At 41.5% G+C, this 26,336-nt stretch overlaps 1 protein-coding gene across 2 annotated transcripts in view; it reads right to left on the reverse strand.

Annotated features, from left to right (window-relative positions):
* The window catches only part of NUP133 (nucleoporin 133), a 60,598-nt gene extending 39,395 nt beyond the window's left edge, over positions 1–21,203 (reverse strand). The window contains exons 1-11 of one of the 2 annotated variants that reach the window (XM_050949034.1): positions 20,940–21,199; positions 18,092–18,210; positions 16,449–16,552; positions 14,590–14,697; positions 10,993–11,124; positions 8,604–8,774; positions 6,357–6,512; positions 6,201–6,271; positions 5,442–5,589; positions 2,425–2,569; positions 225–382 (exon numbers count right to left, since the gene is read on the reverse strand). In XM_050949034.1, coding sequence (XP_050804991.1) covers positions 225–382; positions 2,425–2,569; positions 5,442–5,589; positions 6,201–6,271; positions 6,357–6,512; positions 8,604–8,774; positions 10,993–11,124; positions 14,590–14,697; positions 16,449–16,552; positions 18,092–18,210; positions 20,940–21,112 — 1,485 coding nt within the window. In that variant the 5' untranslated portion in view covers positions 21,113–21,199. Of the gene's footprint in view, positions 1–224; positions 383–2,424; positions 2,570–5,441; positions 5,590–6,200; positions 6,272–6,356; positions 6,513–8,603; positions 8,775–10,992; positions 11,125–14,589; positions 14,698–16,448; positions 16,553–18,091; positions 18,211–20,939 lie in introns of both variants that reach the window. The other variant, XM_050949035.1, reaches the window with a different exon arrangement.
* Between the last annotated feature and the right edge of the window lie 5,133 nt (positions 21,204–26,336).

Raw genomic sequence — 26,336 nt, forward strand, 5'->3', positions numbered from 1 at the left:
TTAAAGTAGTACATTATTCAAATGAGTAGAGCTGGCTGATAAATATCAATTTGACTGGGAATTTCAAAATATTGTAAAAATTGTTTTGGGTTTTGAAAATTTGTTTTCAGCTAGATCTATATAAAAATTAAAATTTTCTCTGAATGAAACTGTGAAGGTGAGTGAACTCTAGGCATACTTTCTTTTTGCGTTACGAGGTTTTGAATTTTCATACTAAATATTACCTCATTGTTTGGTCCAGCTACAGAAGATGATAGGGAATCCTCAAGGTCTTCAGGAAGCACAGACACATTTTCCCTACAAAATATGGCCACAAGTCCACTTTTTCTGGTGAAAAATATGGGAACTCCGGTGTAAGAACCTGCTCCTAAAATGCTATCCCCTAATGGGAAGGAAAAACAAGACATTTAATAAATAAAATGATCATATAATGCTGCATTCATAGCTTGATCTTCAAGTAGACATTTACTAAGTTTTCCCATAAATCAGCTAACAGCAGTAATTCACAAGAGACTTGATCATTCAAACAAACAATAAGACTCACTACAGATTACCAAATGATATGAGGTAATAACTAAGGAAACAAACCTAATTTTAGAAAAAATCCAAAAAATGGATTCATAAAATATTCTCACATATTAAAGTAAGTCCAGCTTTATTTCATATTATACACCATACTATCCTAGTAAAAGAACTGTACTATAAAATACTAACAGCAGACCTCACTACAGTGGTCTACTCAAATCTTTGATGAGAAGTGGAATGAAACTTCCAGGTGAAGAGAGATTTGTTTGGTTTGCAGAGAAGCCTTCCTCCGCAACATGGGTCACCTGCAGGTTTAAACAGGTGTAAATGGTGGATTCTCTGTAACTTGAAGTCTTTAAATCATGATTTGAGGACTTCAATAACTCAGCCAGAATTTAGGGATCTATTACAGGAGTGGGTGGGTTAGCGAACTTCTGTGGCCTGCAATACGCAGGTCGTCATGATCATGATGGTTTGTTCTGACCTTAAAGTCTATGAGTCTATCAGAATAAGCAAGATTCGGTGGTATTTAAAAATACGGCTCCTATGTACAGTTACACAATATCATATTTTCATTTTCTGTCTGTATCCTGTCAAGTGACTTCCAATCCCATTTTTAAAGTAAAAATCCCAGACTTTTTGCAAGCAGTATATGAATAAAAATATACTCAGCACTTATATATGTGTGTATATATTTTCAAAATTGTTTGCACAAACAACTTATCATTATACATTTCACACACGAGGAAGCTGACACAAAGTAGTAAAGTGACTGGCTGCAGGCCAGAGAAAGAACTAGCTGCAACAACTAGCATTAGAGTTCAGACTTTTGACTGCCAAACCTTTGTTCATTCCATCAGCTCATGTTGCCTCAATCTTTAGTTTCGAGGTAACTGGGGTCCTTGAATGAAGGAACAGAATGCCAAAACATATGGCTCAATCTAAATGCAGTTTGGAAATAATTAAAATCAATGAAGAAATATTCTGTCAATATGGTTAACTAAGTGAGTTAATACAAATTACCGTATATACTCGTTCATAAGCCGAATTTTTTTAGCAAAAAAGGGAAGCACCAGAGAAGAGGATTGGCTTATGAACGAGTATAGAGAGGGAGAGGTGGAACACAACCCCTCCCCTCAACAGAGGGAGCAAAGAGAGGCAGCACAGCCAGAAGAGCCAGAATGGAAGAGGCAGGGCCAGAGTCTCTCTGCTTTTGGCCAAGCTGCAGCTCCGGGGTTGGCAGGCTGCAGCCATGCCGCTTGGCCCTGCCCCTCAGAGCAGGCTATGGCCACGCTGCCGGAGCATGCTGTGACCGTGCCACCCAGCCCAGCCCGCTGGAACATGCTGAGGCCGCACTGCCTGCTCTGGCCCGCCGGAGCAGGCTGCGATCATGCTGCCCAGCCTGCCGAATCAGCTCCAGCCAGGTCAGACACATCCTCTCCTGGTCCTCCCCAGATAAGGTAGGAAGGAATGGGACAGGGAGAGTGTGGGGGTCCTGGGCTAGGGATGGGGTCACATAGGGGGTGGTCACAGGTGTTACTCTCCTGACTCATCTTCTCTCCCCCCCCCCCGCCCAAAAAAAAAATTTCCCCACCAGTTGCTGTCCCAGCCCTTCAGAGTAAGCAGTTGGCATGCCAGGACACTTTGTTTACTTAGGTTTACCACCGTGCCTGCGGACGCTCGAGATAAACAAACCATCTCAGCCCACCAGCGGCTTATACTGATGGCCTGGGAGCCAAAGTTTGTTGACCCCTGAATTATAGGGTCAGCTTATGAATGGCTTATAAATTTTTTCCATTTTTACTTATCCATCTTGGGGGGGGGGGGGGGGGGGGAGTCTGTTTATAAACGAACAAGCTTATGATCGAGTATACACGGTAAGTTTCCTGTTGCTATTACCTTGTGCACCAAAAAAAATTTTCTCCTGTGGTAAAGAAATTCTTCCAGTTCCAGTTGAACAAGCAAAGACCTCATCTTCAGTGTACAGGAAGGCAGCATGGTTAAAGAAGTCTGGGACCACGAAACAGCACATCAGTTCTTCAGACTACAAGTGTTCAGAAGAATGACAGAATACACAAACAAATATTTAACACTTAAAACAGCACTTTAAAAATGTTCAAAAAGTTGTACAAACATGAATATCTGCCATTTCGTAATTTTTAACACGACAGACACATCTATCACAAATTTATTTTAAAAGGATCCCAATTTCTATTTCTAATTTGCTCTGAATATTTAAGATCTGTTTTATCACTTGCTAACTCCAAAAGAGATGGAGGTATATTTTCACCAGGATAGGAAAGAGGTGAACAAATCAGTAATTCAGCAGCCATTAGACACTCCTCCTAACGTAAGAACCAATTTTTAAATTGATACCATGGAAAAAATACCAGCCATACAAAGTTAGGTCAAAGCTAATATTCACGAACGTAAAAACTTAATTAAAGAGACCTCGACACGACACTTCTTGAAACATTTTTTGTGAAGTGTCAGTTGTGTAAGCAAATATACTTTAAGCATATTTCAGGATTTCTGTTAGAAATCTGCAGTACATCTGTAACTGAAGATTTGATTGCTGAAAATTAGGTATAGATGGGTTTAATTATCAGAGATATTCAAGATTATTGGTATTAGAGAAGCTAGTAAAGCAGACTGATGCATCAAACAACAGAGTATATACATTTTTTAAAATCTAAGATTCTGACCCCCTCTTCCCCCCCCCCCACCAAAATTAATCCATCAGAAGCTAGGAAATTTAAATTCAAAGCTGATCTGGTTTTTCAGTTCTTAGCAAAAGCATGAGGTTCTAAAATACCAACAAGCCAGATAACAGTGGAGACAAAGCCTCTTTTTTCAGCATATGATTGCATCTGAGGGGGGAAGAAGGGTACGTATATTGGAGATACAAGATGGAATTCAGAACCTTCAGCTGGCTTTGCTGAGCATCAGTACAAGGTATAAAAAAATAAAGAAGCAACTGCAGATTAGAAAATTAGTTCAGTATATATAGCACAAGGTACCCTATAAAACAATCTACAGCAGTGATACTGAAACTGAGGCTCACAAGCGGCTCTTTAAAGAGTCTACTGCAGCTCTTTGCAGCACATGATATTAAAACACTGATTTAATTATTAACCGAAGTTATTAACCAAGCAGGATGCTTTTACTATATTATTAACCAATTGTAGCTGATAAAATAATATTCGGTCAGTCATTTTGCTGTGAGAATAATATTTATTTTCCCTGTCATACTGTTTAAATATATAGTACTGTAGTAAATGAAACAATGAATTCACACTACTGAGGCTCTTTAGGGTAATGTCGATGGCTAATTTGGCTCCTGAACTACTAAGGTCTGAATATCACTGATTAACAGCATATAAATCCATGTAATCAGGTAATGCCCAAATCTCACAAAAGATTCATTTTAAAATAAAGACAAGAAGATTCACATCTGGCTGAAATGCTCTTCAAGTATTTTTTTTCTTCTTGCTCAGTATTATTTAACTGCTTTAAAAGCTCTAAAAAGACAAAGATCAAGCTTTAAAATTAAAAGCTATCTCAACAACAGCTTTTAACCTCTAGTCAGGAGTTCTCAATCTTTTTCTTTCTGAGAGCCCCTCCCTCTCCCATGCTATAAAAACTCCAGGGCCCAGTGGGGAAGGGGTGGGGGACGGGACTTGGGGCTCTGGCCACCAGGCAGGAGAGCCCTCACACATAGGTGTAGTTTGACTTCTGTTGGGGGGGGCGGAGAGGAAGGGAGTGCCACTCACCACAGCCTGTCTCAGTTGTGGGGGGAGAGGAGGGTGCAACCAAAAATTATAACTCAAAGAGGGGTGGCTCAGCTCAAAAAGTTTGAAAACTGTTCAGAGGGCAGGGGGTAGCTAGGTGTTGTGGTGTGCAGGCATGGGGGAGTAGCTCAGAATGCAGGCAGGCGGGTAGCTAGGGGCTGAGTGCAGGCAGGGGGGAACTCAGGGTGCAGGGAGAGAGATAGCTGGGGTTATGTGCCTGGAGTGCCTCCCCACCCTGTGGTCGCTGCTCTCCATTACCAGCTGCGTGAGCAGTCAAAGGGGGCCAGGAGCTGAGGAGCAGCCGCAACCCCAGGCACAGCAGCAACAAGAGGAGACAGGGGAACTCCCTGGCACCAGCTGGAGTAGCAGCTGCCCCACACTGCCCAGCTCCAACTTCCAGCCTCTAACCTAGCTGGGGGGAAGGAGGTGCCTCAGGGATCTGGGGGAGATAAGGAAGTGGGGGGGGGCATGGCGCTGCCCCCATGACTTCCCTGCTCTGGGTAAGGCACTGCAGTTTGGGGGGGCAATGCCCCCATACCCACTCAAATCCGCCCATCGACTCAGGGCATTAGCCCCAGGGGGAGTGCCAGGGCACCAGGGCTTTGGTCCCATGGGGGGCACCAGGGCTCAGGGCTTTGGCCACAGGCCCTGCAGCCCCCCTGAAATGGCTCAGACCACCAGTTGAGAACCGTTGCTCTAAGTTTTACTCTTAACTTTTCTGTATTTGCTGTTCATTTTCAGCAAAATTCCTTCAGCCTTCTCCTTCAGATTCAAGACACTAGGGATGAATTACTTTATAATTCATGCAAAATTGATTTTATAGTAAAGCTACTTACAACAGAGATAGATGGCGGTATGTAGAGGGCAAGATAGTAACCCTAAACAGTATGAAATATCTCAGCAATAACACTTGGGAAAAAGGAGAGAGTTTCTGTGGGTTTTTACTTTACACATTTTACATGAAATTTAAATATTTTACATTGAACTTTAGGTACTGCTCTCATCAAAAGCTGTTTATATTAATTCTGAGGAAAATAAAATACGCACAAAAAATGTTGCCTATATACATTATTTCCAAGACAAATTCAAAATTCACTTTAGAGCAAAGGTCCAATGACTCCATACCTGAAAGGGTGGATTATATTGGGTGACCTCCACAACAACATCATCAGACATGTGGTAACCTTTATCCTCCACTGTTATGAGAGTGTAATAGGTGAGACATGGACTGTCTCCAAGATGCCATGCTGCAGCCAAAATTACCAGTCCATCACTATTCATTGAAAAAGCAACACACCATAAGTACATGCACCATGGTTCAGAATACAGGAACATAGGTAGGATGCTACATAAATAATATTTTCAGGTATCTAATGTATTAGAAAAGTGTCTTTTTATTAAACAGAAACTTTAGTCTCCACTTAAAACAGTGAGGCGGTATATGAAGTATTTTCTTGTTTTAACGCTCTTAATGCAACAGCAATGGTTTCTAGAAACTGAAAATCTGTGGAAAACTAAATTCCCATCAAGCTGTTTAATACCAATAGAAGCCAGAGACCAGTTATTTTGGTTTGCTGGCACAGAAGTTATATCTGGCTTACCCAGCCTCCTGGAAAAAAACATTGCAAAGAAAATTATCATGAAATGACAGACACCTAATAGGGTTATTCTGGGTAAAGAATTTTTAAAACCATTAAGTTACTAATGCTATTGCATCTAGTACAATTAGTTATTTGCACTGAGGTGCCTGTTTTGTCACCAACAGCTTTCAGAGTAATTAAAATCCCAATCATTTACATATAAAACAACAATGTAGGAAAATAGAAAGCACTTATCAAATCAGCAGATGGTTCATCTCTTGCTAGACACAATGCTCATGCCTACCGGTTTCGCTGCAAATCCAAATACTGAACGTTGACTCCTCCTTTAATATCTTCATAGTTACTTTCAGAGCCCTGTAAGAGATACTAATTTACACTGACAGAAATAAAGAAGCTAACTACCAATTTCATTTTATTTTTCAAGTTTACTGCCTCTTACCCAAATTGCATCTGTGACGTGTTCTTTAAGGATTCTGTTGATATCCCAGCTGAGAACTTGACGTTCAGTAAAATCGTCTAACTCCCATTTGTTTAGATTTGAATTGGTCAGTGCATAAAAGCTTGATCTCTCTTTGTCCCAAAGAACACTAGAAAGCTGCATTAATCAAAAACAAACAAAAAAAAGCAAGCTTTGTCAGTTAAAGTATGTTTTTACTATTCTGATATACTGTGCCACTCCACTCTTACTTTGATAAGACTTATGCATGCTTGATTTGACAATTATTACTGTAGTGCCTACAAGCCCTGTTCATGGACCAGAACCCCATCGTGCAAGGGGCTATATAACCACAAGATAAAAATATGGTCCCGAAAGAGCTTACAATCTCTGCTTTAACTATGATACAAGATTTAAGTATCAAAATAATTCCAGACAGTAGTCTTATTTTATGGGATTTAAAAAAAAAGCAAAAATATCTCTCATGCTCCTCTCCAGCTTTTGTGAAATTCACATACAAAACTTGAGTTGATCCACAACCACTGGCATCCCTTTATCTAGGGAGAACCTATGAGTTACTAATAGTTTCTCCATTGTCATTCAATTTGCCCTGAATCATTCTCTGCACATCTCAAGTGTACACCAGGCTATAGTTCAATGTACACTTGAAAAATCTTGCTTTGGGTGATGCAAGGACCTGAAAGAACATTTGCCTAATGAAGTAAACATGTTATAGATGCACAGGAAATGAGGCACGGTCTCCACTGAAGCGACTGCATGAGTCTTTATGCATTTGAATGTTAAAACTGCAGCTCTTCCGATAGACAAAAGGGTATTTTTTCCTACGATTCTAGTAAGGTGCATAGGATAGGATGTTTTGCTGATGTTTAACTTAACAGGTTTTTTGTGTTTTTTTTTTAATATGAGTTGTACGGTTACGAACTCAAATCATAAAATGCCAAAGTTAATATTCATATGCAAGTTAAACTATGTCCTTCCTTATGGATATGCATGACAATATGATCACAAAATAAGTCACAAATAATACTAAAAGATGTCCATATAACCTTGAAAAGTGAATATTATATAACATTCAGCAAATGACACAGGGCCTGCTTCATTCATTGCTCATCTTTTATGTAAGTGACTTTCAGAGACTGTCAGCATAAGCGAAGTATATATACAAAACTACAAAATATCACACATCTAGTTTTATAGAAAACTGTACATTATATTTGATAAATGGTAAGTGGACATATAATTAAAGACTCTTAGAATACACAAGTACCACTACACTGGATACAACCTTAACTTTGGCATTTCCTGACTTGAATGATAATACTGGATAGTAAAGCACACACTAAAGTTTCTTTCGATTAACTTTAATTAGCCTTCCTGTGGTGAAAATCTTAAAAAATACACAAGCACTCAGCAATTAAATTGCTAGATCAGGTATGGTATGGACCAGAAAGGAAGACAATATGCTGTGTAAGACTAATGCCACTCCACAAAATAAACTAAGGGGCCACAGGCTGTTGAGAAATACCACATCTAGATAGGATACCAACTATAGTTTGCTTTTGACATTCAATTACCACGGGGATAATCTATGACAAATGAATAGGAGGGACAGTAGTACACTCCAGTTTTCTAGGCTTTCAGCCACTTGGTGTTTGACAAACGCAACGCAGGGAATCTTCTGGGAAGCATATGAAATACCAATTCTGGAACACAAATCAGGTTAAGGACTCAAGTCCAAGTGATCGTACTGGATGCAGATGCTATGAGCACACAGATGCTATGATTTCCGAGGAAATTTAAAAACAGTTGCAAGATAATTATTCTTTCCTGTTTACAACAGTGCTGTAAAGCAGTGGTTTTCTTCAGGGGGTTCGCAGAGTATGTCTAAGAGGTCTGCGAAAGATTGTCGTTACTGAAGAACAGTGGTTTTCAACCTGGGGTCCACAGATTATGTCTAAGATTTCCAAAGGAATCCATACCTCCATTCAAAATTTTTTAGGGGTCCACAAATTAAAACAGATTGAAAACCACTGCTGTCAAGTATTTCTTTTTTAAGCCTTAATGAATATAATTGATATGGAGTGGGTTTCAGAAGTTCTGTATTCTGACATGGTATGTCCTTAAGCAGCAGTGAGTGAAAAAGGAAGGAAGGAGTGAGACAAGTTGGAACATGGCATTATAATTTTTTTAAAAAAAATCTATTTATAATAATTTATTTCTTGAACTTACCGCAGCATCATTACTGGGAGATAAAATCCCCAAGAGAGAGGAGACTCTTCGGCCAATTCCAGAAAACATGCCCTGTCCCTGTGGCAAGACATGCTGGTGGATCTTACCAGAACTGTCTGGTATCAATCGAACAAGCAGGCCCCTTGAAGATGATAAAACAAAACTTCCTCCCTAACAAAAAGTAAATATGTGTTCATTAGACACATAAAAAGACATGCCACCAACTTTCAGCAACAATTACTGTCAAATAAGGATTATTTGTACCAGGTCAGGAGAAAAACAGGATTGGGAATACAGCCATTGTTGCTACGGTACAAAGAACCCGAGGGCTAGCAAAGATATACCATGAAACATTTTTCCAGCAAATTAATTTAAAGCTCAGCTGGCTGTAAATGCCTGGGAAAAACTCTACTTGGTTAAAAATGTCAGTTTTTCAATAGGCCATGCTCTTTACCCAGAAATTATAAAACATTACTTAAAAACTGAAATGTATCAGATGTTTTAACAACTATTTATAGTTCTTCCAAGGCTTAAATTATGGCATATAGAACACAATATATTTGTTAGATTAATCATGTTTAAATTAATATTTTACTACATTTTTTGAAAAACTGTTTTATTGATCACAAAAATAGTCCACCTTTAATGAACAATTCTACCAATTATTATTTGTGAACTTAATGCTCATTTTCATAATCTTCTTATTGGGAATGGCTCTGCTCCATAACAAAAGATTATTTCCAAGGGTAGCTTGCTGTTTTCACTGACATGTCCTGACTTACGTAGGACACATCACAACTAATTGCATAAGAAAACATCCATCAGACTATGTTGTGAGACTTATGTCGGTATCTTTTAAAAATGATTTTGGTAATAGTGAATGTAGTGTTTCTAAAAGATGCCAGATTGTTTGTAAAAGGAAATGCAGCACTATAGGGCAACAGTAGTGGAGAGGACAGGGACAGGCTCACCTCTTGTGCAAAGTCATTGACTTCAATGGTGTTATATGGGAGATGCATATAGCCCATACTATGAAAAACACATTTCTTAGAAGTAGTGAAAGAAGTCTGTATCAAGCAAATATTAAACTGGAGTTCAACAATGATTAATCTTCTAAACACTGCACAAGATTTAGCCTATGGAATCACATTTCAGTCAACAAAAATTGCAAAGCCAGAATTCCATGTAATGTTTTCAAATGAATATTTACACTTCTCAAAATGCTGTGGTATAGTTCCATTTGAACTCTTCCCGAGTCTGTTTATCAGTTTAGCAAATTTACCTTCAAATCTCCGAGATGCCTGCACACACACTTTCAATTGCTTTCATTTTCTGACAGATGCTTAATTCTTTTACTAGACTTTTTAAGTTAAACAAGCAACAGATGTGTTGTTTTGAGATGTTTTAATACTCACTGCTAATCAAAAATGTTACATATAAATATACTAATTCTGCCCTAAAAGGAAAATCATTTTATTTAAATTAGACTTCGGATGTGCTACGTTTTAGAAGTTGCAAAATGTAGGTAAAAATTTTCTAACAGGGTCAATCTGCTGACATCTGAAACACTTATGTGTAATTGTTCATTTAGTTAAGTGAAAAAAATTCACGATTCCTTAGTAAACATAACAGGTTAAAAAAAGAGAATAAAAGTCAGGGGTAGGCAACCTATGGCATGTGTGCCGAAGGCGGCACGCGAACTGATTTTCAGTGGCACTCACACTACCTGGGTCCTGGCCACCGGTCCAGGGGGCTCTGCATTTTAATTTAATTTTAAATGAAGCTTCTTAAACATTTTAAAAACCTTATTTACTTTACATACAACAACAGTTTAGATATATATTACAGACTCATAGAATGAGACCTTCTAAAAACATTCAAATGTATTACTGGCACGCAAAACCTTAAATTAGAGTGAATAATGAAAACTCGGCACACTGCTTCTGAAAGGTTGCCGACCCCTGATATAAGTAGTCCTGCCACCATTTTATTTTTGCAGTTTACTCTTCTTACATCTAATTTCTGAACTGGGATTTATAAAAAATATATATATATATATATATATATATATATATATATATATATATATATATTATATATATATATATATATATATATCCAGTTTAACAAGCTCATGGACAAAATAATTCTCTGTTCGTCATATTCTGGAACTTTTGGGAGGAAAGGGATCTTGCTCTCACTCATGGTGGTATTGTCTCTCTGTCAGTTCTGTGAAGTTATCCATAATGAAGCCACACAATTCACTCTGCAACTGTTTAGTTTATTAAAGTTCCTAGGGGTTTAGGACTTGATGCTCCAAATACTCTTTCCTGTTTCTAAGTTAGCAATCAAATTAATACTTTTGATGTAAACAAAATTTGTACTATACCTTTACAGCTGTTAGAAAACTGCACAGAGAGCCTCCAAAGTCTGTAAAAGTCTCCGTATAGGAACCTTCATGCACAAGGCTGGGCCAATAACGTACAAACCCTTCGCTGGTGGCAACCATTGCTGACAGAGACTTGAAATTACAGAAAAATAGTCAACACATGATATAGATGGACTATAATAAAGATAAAACTTTTTATTTGAATAATATTAATCTCCTTTGAGTGTTCCAGAGAATAACATGGTAAAAACACGAAATTGGTAAATATATACATACACACAGAGAACTAAAGCGCATTCAGGGGAGAGGAAGAGGATTATGTAAAAATGGCAATTTCTAACTCAACAGATGTATATACTGAGTCATTACAGTATATATAATTTTTTACTACTTTTTACTGCTGATCATGGAAGAGGGCCAATATAGCTATGGAGTGCAAGTGAGATTTGTTGCTGTAAGAACCAGCAAAGGATTTTAGTTCCAGATGCAAAATCTTTGTTACTGGTCATGACATGTGACCACAAAAACTCAGCTTGACTAATATCCAATGTCAGCTGGCAAGGCTGACAGAAAAAAATAAATCTCTTTACCTGTAAACCAAAAAAAATTGTTTCGGAACCCTTCAGAGAAACATAAAACTCTACCATGCCTTTTTTACACATGTATTCTTCAGAGAATAATCACACAAACTCTCAAATGTTTCTATCAGGATGTTTTGGGTGAAGAGTTCTTCACTCTAGGACTCTCTGCCCCTGGAGATCCACCCAAAGCCAAGTACAAAGAATGATGAAGTGCCTTTATCCAAGTAAAGATCTGGACAGGAAGCACTACGTCTCAACAACTGATCGCCCCAAAATCACAAAATAATAAGAACATAATAATGGCTGTAATGGGTCAGACCAATGGTCCATCTAGCCCATTATCCTATCTTCTATCAATAGCCAGTGCCAGATACTTCAGAGAGAATTAACTGAACACGGCAATTATCAAGTGATTCATCCCCTGTTGTCCAATCCCAGTTTATAGCAGTTGGAGATTAAGGGCCATGGGGTTACATCTCTGACCATCTTGGCTAATAGCCACTGATGAACCTATTCTCCATGAATTTATCTAATTCTTTTGTAACCCATTTACACTTTTGGCCTTCACAACATCCCCTGGGAAGGAGTTCCACAGGCTGACTGCACGTTGTGTGAATTACTTCTTCCTTATGTTTGTTTTAAACCTACTGTATATTAATTTATTTGGCTCACCCCTGGTTCCTGTGTTACATGAAAGGATAACTAACATTTCCTCCACACCATTAAGGATTTTAGAGACCTCTATTACATCTTACCCATTGGTTGTCTCTTTTCTGAGCTGAATAGCTGGTCTTTTTACTCTCCCCATCATATGGAAGTTGTTCCATACCCCAATCATTTTGGTAGCCCTTCTCTTTACTTATTCCAATTTTAATATATCTTTTTGAGATGGGGCAACCAGAACTGCATGCACTACTCAAGGAGTGGGCATACTATGGATTTACATAGTGGCATTAAGATATTTTATTATCTAGTCCCTTCCTAATAGCTCCTAACATTGTTAAGCTTTTTTGACTGTCACTGAACATTAAGCGGTTTTTTTCAGAGAACTATTTAAGATGACTCCAAGATCTCTTTCTTAAGTGGCAACAGCTGATTTAGACCCCATCATTTTGTGTGTATAGTTGGGGTTATGTTTTCCAATGTGCATTACTTTGCACTAATCAACATTAAATTTCATCTACTATTTTGTTGCCTAGTCATCCAGTTTTGTAAGATCCCTTTGAAACTCTTTGCAATCATCTTTGGACTTAACAATTGAGTAATTTTGTATCATCTGTAAACTCTGCCACCTCACTGTTTCCCCACTTTTCCAAATCATTTATAAATATGTTGTACAGGACTTGTCCCAGTACAGATTCTTTGGGGGAATCTGCTATTTACCTCTCTCCACTGTGACACCTAACCATTTATTCCTACCCTTTGCTTCCTAACTTTTAACCAGTTACTGATCCATGAGAGGTCCTTCCCTCTTTTCCCATGAGTGCTTACTTTGCTTAAGAGACTTTGCTGAGGCACCTTGTCAAAGGCTTTCTAAAAATTCAAGTACACTATACCTAACCCAATCATCCTTGTCCAGCTGCTTGTTGACAACCTCAAAAAATTCTAATAGATTGATGAAGCATGATTTGCCTACACAAAAGCCATGCTGACTCTTCCCCAACAGTGTTTATCTCTGCACCTGATAATTCTGTTCCTTACTATAATGTCAACCTATTTGCCTGGTACTGAAGTTAGACTTACTGGCCTGTAATTGCCAGGATTCTCTCTGGAGCCTTTTTTTTTTAAATGGCTGTACCAGTCATCTGGTACAGAAGCTAATTTAAGCAACAGGCTACACACCACAGTTGGTAGTTCTGCAATTTCATATTTGAGTTCCTTCAGAACTCTTGGGTGAATATTTGTTCCAAAACCTCTTTTACTGACACCTCAATCTGGGACATTTCCTCAGATCTGTCATCTAAAACAATGACTCAGGTGTGGGAATCACCCACACATCCTCTACAGTGAAGACCAATGAAAAGAATTCATTTCTGCAATGGCCTTGTCTTCCTTGAGTGCTCTTTTACTACCCTGATCATCCAGTGGCCCCACTGATTGTTTGGCAGGCTTCCTGCTTCTAATGTACTTACAAATATTTTTGCTGTTAGTTTTTGTGTCATTTGCTAGTTGCTCTTCAAATTCCTTTTTGGTTAGGGCAGTTCTGACAACGGGGCTGCAGGGTGCTGCCTGTGCAGCCAATGGGAGGGCCAATGGAAGAGCAGAGACCCCCGACCAGGATAGCAAAGATGCCAAGGAGCCCCAAGCCACAGGCGACACCACCCCATTGCCAAAGAGTTCCTGCCTCAGAATGGCTCCCACACTCCTGGCTCGTGAGTGAGTGGGACTGTGAGAGGAGAGCTGCCGAGAGATCCCCTACATGGCCATTGATACCACATCCCTACACAAGGAGCAGAGAAGGCTGTCATCCTGGTGGAGCAAAGCAGAGACCACCCAGCATTCCCAGATGGTGAGTGAGAATCCATGACAGCAGTGCTACAGAGGGCTCCCTGCACTGCCACATAAGCCACTCAGCAGTGGGGCAGCCACACCCACAGCCAGGGACTCTTCCTCACAGTCCTGGACAGAGATCTCTGCTCTGCCCTTCCAAGACTGCAACCTCCCCTTGCACCTTGTGTGCAGGGATCAGGGGTCACCAACCCAGAGGCAGCACAGCACAGCTCCACTGCCACAGACTGACCCACTCACTCCCGTGACAGCAGGACTGCAGAGGACTCCCTCCAGGGCCGCAGGGCTGGTGACACCAAATCCCTATAGGCACACTGACAGTTACTGACCAATGTTTTTTCGTCAATTTCAGTGTGTCAACAGAAATCGATGTTTATTGACAGTTATCGATTAAAACTGAATCCTGCCAAGCTTAATTATAACACAGGGAGTGCAGTTTCCAAATGAACAAATGACAAAGAAGGATATTCATAGATGATGTTTTTTCTAAAATTGTTAAGTTGCTCACCTGTAGAGAAGGTACTTCACTTGAGGTACTGAGACAGGATATAGCTGCCAAGCTAGAACTCCACTGGAAATCACTGGATGGCAACTGTAGTTCCTTGCATACAGATAACTACAACGAGGAATAAAGAGACACTACTATAAACATGCCTCGACAAAGTTATTTGTATATCCATTTTACAAATTCTACTAATTTTTGTTCTGACAGTAGGTACTAAGGTAAAAGGAAATAATTACTCAAATTACATGAAACTACAGCAAAGGGTTTTAGAGAGGATTATCAGAATACAGTCACATTTGTGTTAAAATAAATACCCAGGTATGCTTCAGTCCCATCTTAATGACAAATACAGGAACTCTAGATTCCACTCTTCTGTCAACCAGACACCAACTTGTATCTGCCAACAAGCAGGCAATTGTTTCACTGAACTTATTTCTTTATTAAAATGTCTTAAATGTAATTTATAATGCCAGCCATTTTTCAGATGATGCTCCCTCAGCACTTGGAGAAATTCTTCAGGAGGCGAAGGCTAGAGAAGATACAATAGCCCCAGCTTGGCAGTAGTATGAGGCTTCCAGGAGAACATAAATTCACCCCACATTTACCCCCAATTAAAAAAAAAAATACAACTAATAACCTGTGCTAATCATCAAGTTCATCTGCATGTATGTTATTACCATCTCCCCAATCCTTCATTTGCTCGAGTCTTTTAGATTGAATGCTCTAGAGTACAGACTATATCATTATCTGCTTATACAGCACCCAGCACGATGGAGCCCTAATCATGGTTGGGGGGGGAGGGGAGGGTTTGGGTGCTACTGGAATAAAAATTAAAAATAACAGAACTACTTTTTATTTTGCACTAATATGGGTTTACCAATCAGAACAATACTGTTAATGTATCAAGCACTTTCTTTTAAAAAATGTAAGCTCTGAATTTTGAACCAATTTTTTGCTTTTAAACTATCTTAAGTTCTAACATTAGGTCCCCATATGGAGTGTCACAAATGTCATTTTTAGCAAGATTGCCATAACCAGCTGATAATATGTAAATACATTTCTGAGCTATTTTCAAACACAATTCACAAATTACACAGGGTAAGAGTGCTTCTCAACACTACAATGGACAAAGCAGGTTTATTTGAAGCCTTTTAGCCAGAACACTGTTTATACATTTTCAAATACAAGATGGTAAAATCATTCCAAGAAATGTGCTTGAGAAAATCATGACTATTGAATAGGGAAGGAAAATACACACTGTATTTGACTGAGGAGGAGAGACATACTCCCTATCATCAAGAGAGGCTGGAGAATGTCTCTATTCCTTATTGCTACAACAACTACAGGCTCCCACAGATGTTAACTGCTATGCACTGAAGTGTTTTTTCACTTAAGTGTTTTTTGGTGCATAGGTAACAATATTTTCTTGACAAAAGAAAATTAATCAAAACATCCACTCACAATACAAGAGGCTTATACAGATTCATTTTTCATGGCACATGTTGAAGAGCAGGCACAGGATTATCAAAACCAATCTTAATATATTAGCTAATTTCTAAAAACATTATTTAAATCACTAGAGTGCATCTGCCTTGAGACACCTATTAAATAAAAAAACCCAATACAATATTAAGGTTGCACAGAGAGAAAATACAGGAGTTAAGTTCTAACAGCAAGTTTTCACCTTTCTTATGGAGTTGCTACCACTGATTCGATACAAACCCATTCATCTTTTTCACGTGAGTTATGGGTCTCAGTTCGTCGACTATCCCTTGGGTCAAACTACACAACTGAAAGACTTGCTCAATTAGCATAACACATACACATCCACTTTTTCATCATCATTTTGACAGCCCATTTACCTTAGCAACTGGTGATTGACCAATCTTCCAAATAATCAGCCTCTCTTTGTAGACTAGCCAGGCCCATCCACTTTCATCCACCTGCACGCTTAACGGGTCATCAGCTACATCCAAAAAGACCATATAAAATTTCATGATGCAATAAGACTTCTAAAACTCTGTAGAATAATCTTTAAACTACCAAATCTTCATTTTGGTAGGAAAAGAGGAAATTTTTTTCTAATAGACCCAATGCCACATGAAAAATTCTATGTCCTTTAGCTAATTAAATGCAAGACACTCATTTACCAAATATTGTTTAAAATACATTTCAGTGTAACATACTTTCAACTTTTGTGAGAGAAATGTAAGTCACTCCAAGAAAATGACCCATTTACATCTTATTAGATAAGAATTGAGCGCAGCAGAATCACTGAGGAAATTACTTAAAATTATTGGAGATATAATGTAAACCTAAAAAAGAGTGAACCATTATAAAAAAGAAATAGCAATGTAGAGAAAAATCTCTGAAGAGATTCTTGCTTTCAAGGCAAAGCCCATTTTCCAGGATTTTTGGAGAATGATAAGAAGAGAATAATGAGTACCTTTTTCTATTTATCTGCTATTTTATACTATTATGTGGGATTGGGTTATATCAAGCTGATGTATTTGTGTTTTAACAGTTTGGATTATGTGTTCTTAAAAAACTATTAAAGCACCTAAAGTTTGAGATAGGTAAAAAATAAAGGAAAGAAATAAAAAAAGATAGACAAACATATACACAAGTTGATTTACTTACTCAATCCTTTGGACCTGACACTCACAATCCCCTTTTAGACACTAGTTTAGGCATTTTTAATATGCCTCTAACTGTATTATCTAGGTGCCAAATTTAAAATTGGGACTCCCATTAATTTTGTCCATAAAGGATCCAGCTTCTTCATCATTCCTAGATTCAGCTATTTATATTTGGAAGAGATTTTTTTTTATATTAGTTCAGCCTTTGCTATTGAGGGAAGACTTTTTCGTAAAGTTTTGCATTGCACTCTCAAAACAGACCAGTTTTAGCTCATTCTAATCATTTCCAGTAGTGTGGTGCCCAAGTCTTGAATTTTAGAAGCCATTTGCATTTGTTATTGTTTTGAAGGTAAAAAATTTGGAACAATGGATACTGTCCAATTATGCATAAAAATACAGTACTGTGCACACATGCTGTGCACCTATTCAGCACGATTGATGGCATCATCCACCAAGTGCAAAACAAGAAACAATTAAGGATGGTTGTCCTTTTTTTAACTTAGGACTTTGAAGGTACTTGTTTTGCTTGGTCTATATGATACTCTCTGATATTACAAATAAAACAAAAATATAATGCAATAGTTCTACTTTTCACAAGAAGTCTGTTACTGAATTAATTGATATCCAGGTGATTGATATTTGAAAGAAAGTAGCTGAGTTGTTCTGGTCATAAACAATTACAGTTTTACACGTTTTGAAGCTTACAAATGCTCAAACAAGTGACTTACTGTATGCAGTTAAAAAGAGGTGCTATCTTCTCCTCCTCCTCACTCAAAAATCAACTATTTACAAGTATAAAGAGATTAACCATTTTTCCTTTATCTAATCCAATTCCCATGTGGAGAAAAGAGAAATGCAAACCTTACCATCAGCCATTCTTAGGGCCTCCATAACCTTAACAGGGAGAGTGGATCCAAAACTCTTAACATCATAGTTGATAGTCTCACTGGCTGAAGGATGTTGTATGACCCTTGTGGGTGTGGCTCTAAAAAAAAAAAATACACCCTAGCTGTGATTAATTTTCCACTATGTCTCCTGCAATTTTAATATACAATATTTATTTCATTTTTAATTGTTTAAAAGATAGATTTGATTAAATGGCCAGGTTTGTGAAAAAGGGGAACAAGTGCATAGCTTTGGGAACACTCAAAGACAAGTCAGTATATTAGGTTTCCCTTGTTGTATTAATTTAGATGGAATAAATGGACCAAAAGTGTTAACATAACCCAGTCACAATCCAACAATAAACAGTGTTAAACAAAGGTTATGTCTACACTACACAGCTTTTAGCGACATGGCTGTGTCACTACAGCCGTGCCGCTAAGTCATGCAGTGTAGCCGCTGTTTGTCGGCTTTCCTGTCGACAACATGCTAGTCACAGCAAAACTTTTAGCTGGAAAGAGTTTTAGAAGGAAAAAAAATACTTTGTGAGTCTCTCAGATGATATTAAAGATGGCAATATCTGTCCTGTTGGGTAAAAGAGAAGAAGTTGGTTGGTACGAGCTGCAGCTGTTACTGCTTTTAAAAATGTAGAACTCCTTTTGAGGAAATGAAAATAAATTAGTTGAGATGGGCTGGAACTGATGTTATTCCTGCTTCTGTAAAAGTCAGATCCCGTTTTATCTCAGGTGGTGTTGGGGATATAGCTGGAGCTGGTAGGGGGTAGCAATATCACCTGGATCGCTCCCTCTGACCCCATCTGATCAGGACATCCCTCAGGATTAGGACAAAAAAGGCCTGGGTCCCAGGAGACAGTGGGGGTGACAGCCATGATGGTGAAACTCACTCCAGCAGCCTCAGTCTGATCTTTGATCTGTATTCCCGCCCCAACAAAGACTCTCTTTTAAGAACCCAAAAAGGAGGTGAAGGTGGAATATCTCATACCCCTCATTATTTTGTCCACCAATTAGGCCTAATATCTGACTCACCAATTTTGGTACATTAATTTCTAGCTCCACATCATCTGTTTTTAACAAGCATAATTTCAACAGATTATGTCAATGACTTTTTGGTTTAGACTAATCTAGTTTCTCTGTCTGGTTTTCTTGCATCTATTCCATAAACATTTGTTATTATAGGTTAGGGATTGGCAACCTTTGGCATGTGGCCTGTCAGGGAAAGGCCAGCACATCACTCGGCCCACACTGCTTCCCGCAGCCCCCAATGGCCTGAAGCAGTGAACCGCGGCCAGGGGGAGCTGCGATCAGCTGAACTTGTGGACACAGCTGGTAAACAAACTGGCCTGGCCCACCAGGGGCTTACACCTGCTGAGCTGAGTGCCAAAGGTTGCCAATCCCTGTTATAGGTTATTGTGACATTTTATGAACTTGCACTTTTTACCATAAAACTCTAAACTATGGTAAATTTGTAGGCTCAATTATCACAGCTCATTCTAGAAAGCTGTTAGGCTGCTATTAGATTCCTTTCTACTCTAATTCAGTTCTTTACAAATTTTCCCTGCTTCTCAGTAGTGTGCCCTTTCCTTGCCAGCAAGCCAGAAAACACTGCAATGGCATGTTTCAATCAGAAAGAATGAAAGACTATCTCTGTAACCCAAACCTGAAACCAAGTGAGAATTGGCTGCCATGCTAAACAGGCTGAAAGTTCAGTCTAGCAATCCCCCAGGGCTGAAAATGTCATCTGAGCAACACTTATCAGTCTCAAAAGCACATGACTACTTTTGAGATTGAATTCTAGAGGGTCATATAACTGTTCTGGATTTATAACACTTCTGACCTATATGGGATAGGGAACAATGTACTTTTTTTGGACAGTGATTTTTTTAAATTCATGTAAACTTTGACAACTAGAGTCCCAAAAACTTAAAAGGTACAACTGACAATCATTGTAGACATAAAATGAATGGAAATCATCATATGCTAGGCTTCAGTTCATGTGACTTTCAGGGTTACTATCAGCAGCCACAAGATTACGCAAGACCTAATAAAGACCTGTGCCCCATAATTTTAGAAATGTCAGACAATGAACAGTATCATGAGCTAAAGGAAACACTATTTATCTCAATTATCACAGCGTTAGGAGCCTTAGTTGTGCACAGGAGCTCACTGTGCTAGCTGCTGTAGGAACACAGAACAAAAAACAATCCTTGCCCCAAAGTGCTTACAATCTAAGTGGGCAGACATTGTGCTTACATCACCGATGTTAGGAATGGGGTGTCCTCTGCACAAAGCCACAAAGGAATTGGGCAATGCACAAACCCCTGGGTGACCAAGCAGATTACTTGAACCACTGTCTAGGTCCCTATAATCATGAAATAAACCATACAAGTTTCCAAAGAGCACTGCAATATAAAAGCAGGCTTACAGAATGAGCAAGAGAACCAAAATATAGATGACCACATCAAAATTACACTGGATTTACAAATCCCACCTCACCCACCTACCCCACTGGGGCTTTTCAGTTGTGAATAGGGGGCCCCACTGCAGACTGTTAATTTAAACAACACCAGCTCAGTTTCTAGCCCTTTGCAGCGAAGGGATGGTTTGATGTGGGGACGGCTTCCCGAGCCGGCAGGCAGCTCAGTGCCTCCAGCCGCGGCTCTCCCAGGCAGCAGCCCCGCGGTTACGGCGCACAGCGCTGACATGCCAGGAGCTGGGCAGCGCCTGGGGACAGGGACGGCCGCTCTGGGGGGGACAAACAAGCCACGGCCCCGCTCTGGAGCACTGAGACCCACCGCCCCCGCCGGGAACTCACCGCGCCGACAGGGAGCCGCTCCGCCTCCCCACCGGGGAGAACAGCCCCGGGGAGCCGACCGCCGCCAGGCTCTTCCTGCCGCCCGGCCGGGGAACGGAGACGGCAGCGGGACCGAGGGGCCTGCGGGCCGGTCCGCCCGGGGTGCGCGGGGAGCCGGGGGCGGCAGGGAACATGGCAGGAGCTGCAGGGAGGGAGCTGGCACGAGCTCAGCAGCGCCTGGCCACCAACTGCCGGTGCCGGGTCTCGCGCGCGCGCCGCCAACGTACGCGAGCCACACGCTCAGCTGCGGGCGTCGCAACTGCCTACGTCACACTCCCGGCCCCGCTCCCCGAGAGAGGGAGGAGTCAGCTGGCGCCCAGGCGCGCGCCTCCGGCTGCAGGCGGGGGGAGTGGGAACGGGGCTCCGCCGAGGTGGTAGCTTGCGCTGCGGGGAGGCGGGCAGCGCGGGGGGGGCACCAGCAACCCAGCTGCCGCCGAGCCGGGAGTCACGCTTGGCACAAGCAGGGGGCTGGACAGGGGTCCGGAGTGCCTGACAGCGTCCGGGCAGAGCCCTGCAGGGGCGGGCTCACAGCTTCCCTCGCCACGTGGGGGCAGTGGCGGTGCCGCCAGGGCCGGGTGAGCCCCATACCATGATAGAGGGACTGAACTCTTGTGGGGAAACCCCCTACGCCTCTGTGCTACCATGTCTCCAGCATTGTCCTGGAGTCGCCAGGACTTGAAGATTATGTCATGTGCTGAAACCTCCAGGAATATGTCCAGCAAAGTTGGCAACCCTACTTGTGGCACAGCCAGCTCCAGCTTGTGGATAGTCTCAGCAGGAAGGAGCATTCTCTGACCACGGCCCACAGGCGTGCTGACTGGGTTGGGGGGCATGGAACTGAGCTCCATGCCTTGCAGGTTTTCTGACCAGACTCACTCAGTCCATCAGCATCCTCATGTGGGCTTGGATTAAGCCTTGGGGTCAGGCAAGGCCAGTTTTAGGGGCAGGTGACCGCCTGGGGTGGGTTGGGTTGGGGTTTGTTTTTGTTAGTGGCAAAAGGGAAAATAGCATATTTGAAGTAAGATGTTTCGGGTAGTCAATACATGGATTCATTTTTCACTAACCTCCTAGAATGTTTTGGATCTTTGTAGAATCTCGTGGAACCTTCCAGACTTTCTGAGAACTATGTTTAACATTGAACTTGTGAAATGGGCTACAAAATGCAATAAAAAATAAGGGAGTCAAAAGTTTAACAAATGGCAGGGGTGGGGAGAACCGAAGCTGTTCCTTGCCTGAGGCACCATGTGGTCTAGGGCCAGCCCTGATGTCAAGCGTGAGGTTTGCCCAAACCCCTTTCATTCTGAGTGAATGGAAAGAAGGCAGAGATTTCCCTACGCCCCTCCTGAATTTCCCCATCATCCACCAAGAGGTCAGCTGGTTACATGCAGTGTTGCCTATTTAGTCTGTTGGAAATTTGACTTAAAATTGAAACATTAATACAGACTTTAAAAGCATAGATAGTATATGATAAAATACCAAAAAAGCATAGTAGGTTTGAAAAGTATGAACAAAGATTAGCTTCTGATGCAGCTGTTTTATTTTTTATGACAATGTTGACACATTCAGTTTGGTGATGTTGGTCGACTTAATAATGTCAAGTTATGATTTGTAAGCGAGGTCTGAGGGAGCCTTCCCCTGACAGCCAGTAATGAGCCGAAAAGAGATGGGGAAAGGCTTCAGGATCAGACTATTTACATGAACATACCTACTCTGCCTAGGTATCCAGCCAAGCTGTGTTGCCTAGGTGATCAATTTTGGCTGGTGGTGAGTTACAAATCACTGTAGTATTGAATGCAGGAGTAATGAAATGTTATCCTTACTGTATGAGTAAAGGACAGCAGAACTGTACTTAGCTTGTCCAGAGTGAGGGGGGGCTCACACTCTGCTTAATTTGTGCCAGTGTATGCCAGGGCTGCGCCTCAGCATAGCTAGGCTTGACAGTTCATAGCCCTGGGACATCTGGGCTTGCCACATCAGTTATGAAAGTAAAAAACTTGCTTGAGTCCTGGCACCTCTTTCTTTACAAATTAAGCATTGGTCACTCTCAGCTGAACTGCACTCGCTAAGCAGGGGGCTTGGATGCCAGATCCCAGTGACAAGAGAGGGTGGGCTCTGTCTAAGAGTCACAGGCACTGTTTGGCCTGCCCTCTCCCCTGTTTAAACATAGAACTGATTAGGCTCCATAGAGAGTCTTTTGTTTTTTTAAGGTTTCAGAGTAGCAGCCATTTTTTTTTAAGTAGCCCTGGAGCTGAAATCACTGATAATCAGGTCTAAGTGCTTAGACCTGCTATGGGATAGTATTTCTGTGGAAGAAACAGCCCAACCTGCACTAGCACTGAGACCTGGGTGGAATCTCAAGACACTGACTTACAGATGTCACAGTGGCAGGTGGCATCAGAAGATGACAGCCCAGGACCATCAGCAATAGAGCAGTGGAGTGAACAGTGGCACAACAAACAACAGTGGCTAGAGCATGCATCTGGGGGAACAAGCCAGGTGCCTTCTCCTCCCTGCCCCCAGGGTGGGAAGTGGACTCACATGAAAGCACCTCTGAACTCTGGGTCTCCACTGACCAAAGACAACAGCTTTGAGGGGCAGGGCCGTCCTTAGCCATAGGCAGCCGCCTAGGGCACCACTAGGTCTGGGAGCACCGCTCTGTTGGGAGCCCAGACAGACGGGAAGCAGTGGAGCATGTAAGAGCAGGGCTGCTGGGTCCTAGAGAGAGCCGAATACAGTACAGTCTGAGGGAGGGGATTGGCTGCTGTGGTCTCTGGGAAGGGGTGGGGAAAGGAACTCATCTGTAGGGTGACCAGATGTCCCGATTTTATAGGGACAGTCCTGTTTTTTGAGTTTTTTTCTTACATAGGCTCCTATTCCCCCCATCCTGATTTTTCACACTTGCTGTCTGGTCACCCTAGGTGGGGGTAATTGGTACCTATATGAGACAAAGCCCCAAATATCAGGGCTGGCCCTATAAAATCAGGATATCTGGATCTGGTCACCCTGGCTAGGGAGCGCGTCTCTCCACCGGGCTGACAGCGATCCATCTCATCCGGGGGGGAGCTGCACAGGGCAGGATGAGCTGCTGTGGCTCCATGGGTGCCCCGTCTCTGAGATCAGATGCTATGCTAACTTCACCATGGTCTGTTGGGCTGGCGGTGGTACCCATTGGCATGTGATCAAACCTGAGGGTTTGCTGCTGCTGTTGCCACTCTGCACCCCAAGAGGTGGATTTTGGGGTCCTGCAGTTTTCCACTTATCTCTTCTACTGCAGCTGTTGGACAGGCAGGCTGTGGGGATGAGCCAAGCATGAAAGCAGTACTGTGTTGCCATTTAGATTGTCATTTAACAAATTTGTTTGCCAAAAATGTTTGCTAACAATCCTGAATTCAATTTCAATATTTTTTTAAATCAATATCTTAGACAAAAACAGAAAATTAAGTTGTTGACAATTATGTGTGACAACTTATTTGTGTTTGGTATGGGGAAGGGGGTGGGCCAGTTTTCATCAGAGAAACAAAAAATGTTGACTGACTTTCCTATAGCCCTGTTACTGCTAAATAGAGCCCTCCAACAACTGTAATATGCTCATCTCCGTACTAATGTATAGAGCAGGGATCAGCAACCTATGGCACATGTGTCAAAGGTGGCACGCGAGCTGATTTTTGGTGGCATGCAGCGGTGAGCTGAGCAGCTCAGCCTGCCACTGCTCTGGCGTTCCAGCTGCTGCCCCATTGCCACTCGGGGTCCCGGCCACCGGCCCCACTCAGCAGCCACTGCTGTCCTGGGAACCCCCAAGGAACCCCAGGCTGGCAGTGGGCTGAGCAGGCCGGCGGCTGATACCCTGGCTGAGCCACTCAACCCGCTATCGGCCTGGGGTTCCATTCACTCAGCTGGTAGGTGGGCTGAGCAGGACTAAATTCAACGAAATAGGAAAACAAGAGCAACTAATGACAAAGTGCAAGAACCTAGAGCAGTGGTCCCCAACCTTTTTCTTCTGGCGGGTGCCAGATGAAGGACTGTGGGGGTGGACGAGCATCCGCTGAAATGCCGCCAAAATTCAGTGGCATTTCAGCGGCAACGCCTCTGGATGACGCTGCTCATTGGCAGCAAGCAGCATCATCCAGAGGCGTTGCTGCTGAAATGCCGCCGAATTTTGGTGGCGTTTCGGCGGATGCTCATCCGCCGGCCAGTACGTGGGTGCACTGAGAGGCCCCAGCGGGCGTCATGGCACCCTCAGGCACCTTGGTGGGGACCCCTGACCCAGAGAGTCTCCTGAAGCACGGCGATCGTTTTGATTTAAATGGACTTGAACTGTATGAAGAATTGAGTACACTGTCATCAATAGTGCCACATGCAAAATCGGTGATGGACATTGTACAGTTTACTCATACCAGCAAACTTGTTGACATATATCCTAATGTGTACATTGCCACTCGTATTCTACTGACAATTCCTGTGACACCAGCATCAGGAGAACGGAGTTCTCAAAACTAAAGCTCATTAAAAACTATCTCCGCTCTACAAGGAGTCAGGAACACTTGATTGGTCTTGCTAGTCTTGCAATCAAACAAGACATCACTTTGTCTTTGTCATACAATGATATTATTACTGATTTTGGAGCCAAACAAGCCAGAAAGATTGCTTTTAATTAAAAACAAATCCTTGTTTCAATATCTCTTCATATCAATTTCCAATAAAATGTTGACAATTAAAAAAAAATATTATTTGCATCATTCTGTCAAATCAGAATTTTTTCTGTAGTGCTACTTCTTTAGTGCTAGTCCATCAGCATTACAGTGTGCTTAATTAAGTTTAACTGGTTTTAATAACATGCATGTGGCAAGTTTTCCAATAGTGTAAACTTATGTTTGTGTTGCTAAGAGCAAGACAGGCACAAGGGCACCAGCTTAATAATCCCGCCTAGGGCACCATAAATCCTAAGGGCGGCCCTGTTGAGGGGGGTGCGGTGGAGAGAGAAGGGAGGGCGCATTAAAGGAACGCTTGTTTATTGGATTATGTTTTAGTGATTTTGCTCCAGAATGCTTGATTTGTGACTGGGAAACATATAAATATACATTCCTAGTAGGCCAAGATTTTTAAAATGCATTATTTGCCAAGATCATTATCTCACATCATCGCTATCTCCAGCAGTCATTATCTTGGAGAGTTTCTGTACTAAATATTTATTACAATATTAATTTGTACATAAGAATGGCGATACTGGGTCAGACCAATGTTCCATCTAGCCCAGTATCCTGTCTTCTGACAGTGGCCTATGCTAGGTGCTTCAAAAAGAATGAACAGAACAGGCAGTCATAGAGTGATTCATCCATCCCCTGTTGTCCATTCCCAGCT

The sequence above is a fragment of the Gopherus flavomarginatus genome, chromosome 4 (assembly GCF_025201925.1).
Source record: "Gopherus flavomarginatus isolate rGopFla2 chromosome 4, rGopFla2.mat.asm, whole genome shotgun sequence".
Lineage (NCBI taxonomy): Eukaryota > Metazoa > Chordata > Testudines > Testudinidae > Gopherus > Gopherus flavomarginatus.